The 9097-nt window shown below is 29.4% G+C and overlaps 1 protein-coding gene across 1 annotated transcript in view; it reads left to right on the forward strand.

Annotated features, from left to right (window-relative positions):
• The window catches only part of LOC106464112 (retinoblastoma-like protein 1), a 53749-nt gene that overhangs the window by 39794 nt on the left and 4858 nt on the right, over nt 1-9097 (forward strand). Inside the window, exons 18-22 of the mRNA XM_013924223.2 lie at nt 384-563; nt 1179-1250; nt 1739-1853; nt 5180-5337; nt 7329-7385. Of these exons, the coding sequence (XP_013779677.1) occupies nt 384-563; nt 1179-1250; nt 1739-1853; nt 5180-5337; nt 7329-7385 (582 nt within the window). The remainder of the gene's footprint in view (nt 1-383; nt 564-1178; nt 1251-1738; nt 1854-5179; nt 5338-7328; nt 7386-9097) is intronic.

A 9097-nucleotide genomic window follows, 5' to 3' on the forward strand; every position in this document is an offset into this window, starting at 1 on the left:
CAGGATTTTGGGTGCCGGACCCACCTTACTTGGCTTCGATTATTTTCAGGATTTTTAGGAAAGGGACACTTTCATCTCTGCATTTACAGTTGAGAAAAATACTATGGTATATAATATCGTTAACATCTTTCCTCGTATTGTTCCATGAAAATCTATGCTAAACAATCTGACTAGACATAATAGCCTTAATTTTTTTTTTTTTTTAAAGGTTTGTGTGTAAATAAAATTTATGTCAAGGGACTTTTAAGATAAAGTTGTTGAATGTGTTATACTTAGTGTAAAGATTAAAAGAGTAAAGTGTTTGGGCAATGTTTAACACTGAACATGTTTAACATTTAGTATACTAAAGTACTTGTTCTTCAAAGTGTTTGTATTTCCCTTAGGTATACCATCTAGCTGGGGTCAGACTCCGGGATCTTTGTGATCGGTTACATATCTCAGACGATGATCTCAGAAGAAAAATATGGACATGTTTTGAGCATGCTTTAATGCATCATACAGACTTAATGCGTGATCGTCATTTGGATCAACTGATGATGTGTTCGGTTTATGTTATTTGTCGGGTAATCTATTAATATCTGTACAATTATTGCAAAACATCTTTCTCTTCAAAATGTTTAAAAAATTGTACTAATTTAACTGAGTATTCAACTAAGTTCTGAAACATAAATTACATTTTTAGTATTTTTGTGTTCATCTTATATATTGAGATCAGAAAGGTAAATTATTATTATTATTTCAGTCATGTTTTGTAATATTATAGATGAGTTTTTAGTCAGTGATCATCCTGTAAATCAAAATTACAGCTTGTGTTCTAATATTACTACACCATTCACCACTCAACTGGTATCACATGCATGGCACATAAGGCTAGAATAATAAATTTTTTGATTGCTTAGTGGGGAAAATGTATGGCATAAAACTTGTGTTCCAAAGTAAAGCATTTTACCAACATTCAGTTTTAACTAGTTATGTAGTTTTTAGGTGCAAAATATAAAATAGTCTAATGTGCTCTAATATGGAAAATAAAATTTCTTTATTAATTACTGCTTGCAACTCTAGAAGCAATAATGAACATTTAATTTGATTTAAATATTGGTATCATTATTGAACAATTGAATAAGAAAGATGAACATTTATGTAGCTATAAATACTAATAAATGTAACTTTTTATGAAGGCAACAAAAGAGGACAAGTCTTTCCAGGAGATCATGAAATGCTATAGACTTCAGCCTCAAGCTGCTAGTCATGTAAGTAGAACTAGAATGTTTTTAGCTACGATATAATCTGTTTACGTAAAGTAGATGGCTTCAGGCTTAGCATTTTTAGGGAAATAATTTAAAAAAAATTTACTCAACATTTTTGTCCCTCTGTAGCAATAATGCAAGTGTTATTATTCTTAATATTTTTAATGTCTCACTATACTATTGGTGATGTTCATAAGTTGGGTGTGTGTTATCCAGGAATCACTGCTGCTTTGAAGGTATTGTAGATGAACTATAGTTAGTTTTGATGAACAATAAAAATTTATCAAACCATCCTTGTTGATCAGTTGAAGTTCCTGTACATGAGATTTTGCTATTAGTAAATACTTTAGTTGGTTGAATGAACAAATAACTATTTTCATGAAATATTGCAAATATTACTTCTCCCTAAAGATTTTAATTAAAAAATTTATTCTAGAAAATAATTAAGAAAATGAAGCATACATTGAAATATTTGTCCTTTCATTGAACAGGTTTATCGTAGTGTTCTTTTAAGTAGTAAGAAACGGCGAAACTCGGGCAGTAGTGAAAATAGTGAAAACTCTGGATCCAACTCTCCAATTCCTGGAGAAGAAGAAAAGGACAAAGGCAAGATTTTTAAAACCAACAATTATTGATGTAGGGTGGAGAATTAACATAACTATCGGCTTTATAAATTGTTGGTCCATGGTTTTGTTGTTTAGTACCTCACAATATAAGAGTCGTTATATATATATATATGTGTGTGTGTGTGAATAAATCAATACTGCAATTAATCCTACAGCTCTATTAGGATTCTTTTGGAAAATGACTGATTTCACTCAGTCTTTTTCTGATCAACTGTTTGTTTTATTAACTTGTTTTCCATAGAGCATTATCATTTTTAGCAGTTCAGTAAATTGTTTAATTCATTGGTACTTTTCACATTGTTATATGTTTATCATGAAATTGTTAATTACAAATTATTATGTATTTATTATACTTTTTGCCAACATTTACATTTTTCTAGCTTAAAAATATTTTATGTAAGCATAATTAGGCAAAATGTCTTCTTAATTTTTTTATACTTACAGAAATTCCACTCTGTGTACTTTTACGTTGTTGAGTATTGTCTTTTATTTTGATAGTTACAGTTTAATACTATTAAAATTAGGATCGGGTTATTTCTGCAGCACCTGCATTTTCTTTATTTTAGAACTTCTTTGCAGATTTAACCCTTAGTTGTTAATATTATTATTTTTACTTTAAATAAACTCATCCTTGGTTGTTCTTGTTGGTGGTTTTTGTTGTTTTTTTTTCTTTATGTAATTATTTAACTACGCTTATAGGTACCCTTTTCTGTGCATGTCATTAGGTTTCACTGAGTTACATTCAAAATGTAATTTAAGAACTTTACTATAAATGTATATTAATGAAATTAACATTATAATGTACTTATAATTCAAAGTTTTGTATTATCTAAGTTTTAACTCTCTAACTATGGGCTCAGTCCCAGGGACTGACCTCATAACCATTTTGTGCTTGGTATAGTTTTCATACTATAACTTTTAATACAGTATGCATATCTTTATGACATTTTGCAGATTACACATGCCTGTGAATTTAAACTTCATAAAAATTGTTTAGGTTTTAATTTGGTTATGCAGATTTCGAAAATAATATTAATTTTTTCTATCACGTAAGGATTTTTAAAAATTGGGAAGAAAATAACACTTACCTAGATCAAATTATTCTTTCGTTTACCACAATGAACATTTTTTTATTATTATTATTATTATATTTGTTAACAAAAATACAGAACTGAAGAAAAGGGAAGAACAGTGATGTGAAACAAATATGCATCCTCATTCATCCTGATTTTTTTTTTGTGTGAAATTTACATTGTTTAGTCTCAACTATGTGTTGTGGTCTTTCTTTTATGTATTGCATTATGATGTTTTGTGAAAATTCTGTACATGATGGAGAAAAATGGGTATTGTTTTCGGATTCAGTGTACAGGAATTACTGTAGAACATGTAAAAACTTCAAGAGAATCAAAACCAATGCAGGCTTGTGTTACCAGTAAACATTACAAGGCTTTCGTACACAAAATATCAAGGTTTTTTTTTTTTTAGTTAAGTACAAGACTTTTTCAGAATGATTTGTTCATGAATTTTTTTCTTTCCAAATGTTGACTATCCAACATGCAAAGTAATTTTGATTTTAACCCTCTCTCTCTGGCCATCCTTTACTAGGCATGTCACAAGGATTTAGTGACTTACATTCAAATTTTAATTAAATTATGTTTTGTCTATGTTATTACCAATTAGTATAACATAAAATCATAGCTAATAATCCATATTTTGATAGCATATAAGTTTTATTATAAGATGATATTTAAGAAAATCCTGAATTTACCCTTGTGTGAGAAATGTGACATATTTTCTCTAGGCATCTCCTCTTTATTTTATTTACCACCCCTCCAATGTGTACGAAATTTAATGTAAATTACTCACTATAAAATCATCATTGCTCAGTCAAATCATAATTTTTATAGCCTTCAATCTTGTTTGGTTACTGAGCCATCAAAGAGAAAATCAGACCCGTCTATCACATCATCTCTTTCAGGATTTGTTAATAGTTCTCTCTTGTGCTTAAGTTAAGAAATTAATGTATAATACTAAAATTTGAGTGATAATCTACAATTTGATACCAAACTTATTGACATACATTTATAAAAGAGTAGTTCAATAAAATTTTGAATGTAAGTTTACAAATGTGATGACATGCCATTTGACCCTTGGCAATAGGAAGACCTGTGTGTAGATAAGGTTAATTCCTTTATTTCAAAGGAAACCAGAAGAAAAGAAATATAAACTTCACTTTTGTTGTCATGTGTTTATAACTCTTAACTTTTGGTCTCTATAACTTTACTGTGCAAGAAGTACTATTCTATTTCTATGTCTAGCCAAAAACTAGGTCAGCTTGCACATCCTTACATAGGGTTAATTATTCCGTGCCACAAGAAACAAATTTTGCTATCTCCTTACAGTACCACACCCATCTTCTATAACTAGACTTGAGATTTAGATATATGTGTTTATAACAAACTGAAAGTGCTCATTTTGAACTATATAGTACTGTCTATCTTCCTAAATTATTGATGCAGGGTTATACCATTGAAGAGTTTGAAGTGTGATGACATAGCTTAGTTAGATAAATTTAAGTGTTTTTTTTTTTGTGTTATCAAGCTAGTAATACGTAATTTTTTGGTATTTCAAAATGCATCCTAAAATCTACAAAAACTAACTTGTCTACCCTCTCCATGTGCGAGGTTCAATGAAGATAATCAAGTGCAAAAGCATTTCGTAACATCATAAGTACAAGAGATCATTGTTTTCTATATATTTTTTATTTAATGTTCTATGCTTTAAGAAAAGTAGCCGAAATGTAAGAACTTATGAGTAAATAGTAATAATATAACGTGTAATATGTGGTAACCAAAATCACTTTATAGGGGAAAACTGGTGTCTGAAACATCTACTCGTTTTCTCTCGAAAGTACCTCCCTATGGTCCATGTAAATAGTAATGGCATTAGCAGTGAATCAATACATTATGACTGGCAAGTTTCTAAGTTTGTCACAAATATTCATAAGCAAACTCAGGAACAAATCTTTAGTTAAATCAGATTTTTAATTTTATTTTTTGTACAAAAGCATTGTAATGTTTTCTGATAGTCTGCAAAACTTCGTGTAGATACGCATGCATTATGAGAAGTTATAGTATGACGAATTTCATGGTTACTTTGGTGGTTAAGTGTTAAGCTCTTTGGGCCTAACCTGTAAGCATAGTTAAATCTTTTCATTCAGATGGACTCCAGTGTTAACTGGACTTGCTTTATCAGTTACCCTTAAAGCACTATTTATTAATTAATCCAACATGGATTTCTTTATAGATTCAAAGAGAACTGAGAGACTAAGCACAATACGATCCTCCAGTACTCTTCCTGTGCCTCATCCTAGCAGCCAACCACCCACACCCACAAGACTTGCAGGAACTGGGGCACATTTTGAGTTTGATGAATGGGGTGATCTCATTCAGTTTTATAACAAGGTATGAAATTTCAGTTTTTGCTTTAAAAAATTTAAATAAATTGAGAAATGTAGTATTATACACTATATTATTGTGGTGTAAAGAGTAACTGGGGATCAATGCAAGATGTTTTAAAAGAATATCCCCAAGAACTTGAGCATTTTTAAGACTAATTTTAAGTTGGTTTTATTCTGTAATAAAAATTAGTAAATACTTTTAAAATGTCTTAAGAACATACAAACTTAGTTCATGTGAATAGCCCCCCACTGGCTCAGAGGTAAGCTTGAGGTCTTGCAGAATTTAAATTTGAATAAGATTTAAACCTTGCACCAGAGTGGGGTTTACTTATAATTGCAGTTTTTCAAAATTGGAATCCAAATACTGTTTCATTTGAATGTCATATTAACAGGGATATGGAAAGTTTTGTTCTTGGTTTGTTTACAGATGGTTACAAATGCTTTTCTTCTACTTTAAAATAGCAAATTAATTTTATCAAAAATAATACAGTTGTTTGTCTAAGTGACAAGCAGTGACTTCATTAAATTTTTAAAACATTTTATATGATATCAGAGAGCACCATATCAAGAGTTATTGGTTACAAAGAACAAAATTGACAAAAGACATTCTGTAACTTATTGATTTTCAGCTTATTTTTCTCCAAAATATTATTATTATATAGTTTATATTGCATTAACCCAGCAGTGGTTTCATTTATGCAAAAATTTCCACTCTGCATGCAAAATCAATTGGATAGGGGGAAAAAAAACAAACTTGTTCTTTGTTTATTGAATGCACAAAAATGGTTAAGGGACCTAAAAGTAAGTAAGGCTCTTCTAAACCTCTTTCCATACTGGAAGGGTGTGGGATATCCCTTGTTTTTTTTATCACTTCTGATAGTGGAAATACTTAACCAAGTTACATGAAACTTAGAACCAAATGTCTTGTATGCTGTCATCAAGTTAGTTATTTTTATTGATATAAGTAACTTCTTTATGGTTTGTTTGGTTGTAATATGCATATTTAATTTTCAATTTTTCTACTAATAATTGAGTAATAATTCAGATGTGGATTATGTGAATATTTTTTTTTCTCAAATAAATTTTTTCTATTGAGATTCTATGGAAATTATTTTTTTTGTCTTTTAATTTTTATTTGTAATGCAGTATTTTTTATTGATTGTTTTGTTCCATAAATTTTTGAAAACTTTTGTGTGCTTACAACAGCGTTTCCCAAACTATGTTCCGCGGAACACTGGTGTTCCGTCCGAGATTGATAGGTGCTTGGTGAGAAAATCATGATTTTAGATTTTAATGAAATATTTAACACTTTTTGTACAATCATAACTTATTATGAAATATTTTCCTGTGTATAAGAATTAGATAATATCGATTTCACATTGAAGAAGAATTATCGAAGATGCCATATCTAAACTACATAATATCTTAGTGGAGAGATTTGTACCTAAAATATATTATAAGCATAAAAATGTAAAAATTCATTAATATGTAATTTGATTAATATTAAATGAATAATATACAAATCTAGAGGGTGCTATGCATACAACATACCCACTACACCGATATTTCATGTGTCTAGTGTTACGTAAGCTTTTTCTCAGCTGAAAAGTGTTCCGTGGCCAAAAAAAGTTTGGGGAACGCTGGCTTATAGGATTATATTACATAGTATTTATATCTAAATTTTCTTATGAACATTGTATTTCTCAGCAAAGAGCATATTTAATGTGAGCAGTATTTTTGAAAATTAAGTGAAGTTACAAAGACTGTTTACGGTAACATCCAAAACAAAATGTTTTTTTGTATGAAAAAGTACAATAACTTCTCTTTAGTTGATGGCTTATTGCTGTAAGTTATGCTTATTAATTAAATCTTTAGTAATGCTTACATAGAGCTCAAACTAAAATTCATAAAATTTAGTGCCAGTAGTTATATTATTAAGAAAACTGGGTAGCTTTTCTGAAAGCTATTAGCTGTACCCCTTTTTTTTTTATTTAGGTGTTCGTGCCAAAGCTACAGAAGTTTGCTCGCAAGTTTTCTCAGTCCATTAATGGGGTAAGTTAATTATGTTAGTGAAGTATATTCTTTAAACTAATAAAATGTATTTTGAAACCAAGGTTCTCATTTGGGTGCAACATAACCAATATTATTTTCAATAATTCTGAAGTTTTGTTTCTCTGTGCTTATGAAATAAAAGCATTAGATTAAAAATTGTCATTTACATTTTAACTTATACTGTAGGTCTCATTCTCTATTTGTTGCTAGTTTGTGAAGTGTTAGGACTTATAACACCAAAATTCAGGATTCAATTCCAGATCTCCCATAACTTCGCATTTACACTGACAAATGCAAAAAAAAAAATGCATGGTAGGAAAAAAATTCTTAAGTGTGTGTGTTAGACAGGTGAAGGTAATAACTTAAGACTGTGGAATGTGGCATTTTTAAATTTCTCTGTAATGAAAACTAAACAAATAATAATGGAGCAGTTTATCCTGTAAACAGACCATTAGAATACTATTTGATTTATACTTCTATCACAGACAGGCTACAGTTAGTTTAATTTTCAGTTTTGGGTAAAGAAGATATAAGTATATCTTAACTTTTTCCATATGGGCTCGGTTTATGTGACAATCTTTGTAACCATAAAGTTTCCATACTATAACTTTTAATATGGTACTTGCATCTTCACAAAATTTGGCAAACTTTTAATAAACATTACAAGTCTTTTGTACACAAAAAATTTTTTTTTTGATTAAATTGAATAAAGATATTGTCCATGAGTATATGGAGTCAAAGTGTTGAATGTTCTGAATGCAAAGTTATTTTCTTGTTAAGATAAAAAATACCTTTTCTCTGAAAATTTCAGATTTTATTTGCTTAACCTCTAAAACCTCCTAAAAAATATCAAACTTTTTTTTAGTAGAACTTTATATTTTGTGTTATTTTCTTTATCCTAACTATATGGACTTGAAGATCCTAAACTCAAAACACAGAAGGCCACAGGTGTAGGTGCAAAAGGCTTTTTTATGTACTATTCGAAGACTAGTAGGCATGAGAAGTGTAATAGGATGAACTGAATTCTACTGTTAGAAAGTTTTTCTTCATTATAAAGACAAGATTATTACAGATTTCAAATATATACATACTACACTCATTGAAGTGACTTTTCAAAAGTTTTATGAAAAAAAAAAAATACTAAGTAAAATCTATAGGGAGTTTAATAAGTTTACGTGTTTGATACTGATATTCCTGATGTATTGAAAATAACATGATATAGTACAGAATGTATGAAAGTGCAAAATCTGTGGACAGCTGTTTAGTCTGCATTTATGAGAATGTCATCATTACAGACCACCTTACTCTTTTACATAGTGATTAGGAAAGAAGCTGTAGATCTGAGTGGAAGGTCCGTATCATTTCACCTAAAATTGTCAGAATTTTAAAAAATTTACAATTCTTTCTTTTTCGCCAAGTGTCAAAATATAAGGCTTTTAGTTATATTCCTTAATAGTATAAATGTATATATTATGTTGTTTTTGGGCTTAGGATTCTTCTACAGTAGGTGTCTGGCTTGTTATTGATAAATTCAATGATGAATAAACAGCACACACTTTACTTGTTTTCAAATAATACATGTATATATAATCAGAACAAGTTCAAACATATGTACAACAATATCTTCACACTATAGAGATTATTGGCATATCATAAACACTATATATGTAGTTCTCTCCTTCTTGTCAAAAGTCCACTTAGGCCTATTCAAT

This window comes from Limulus polyphemus, unplaced genomic scaffold (assembly GCF_000517525.1).
Source record: "Limulus polyphemus unplaced genomic scaffold, Limulus_polyphemus-2.1.2 Scaffold1563, whole genome shotgun sequence".
Classification (NCBI taxonomy): Eukaryota; Metazoa; Arthropoda; class Merostomata; order Xiphosura; family Limulidae; genus Limulus; species Limulus polyphemus.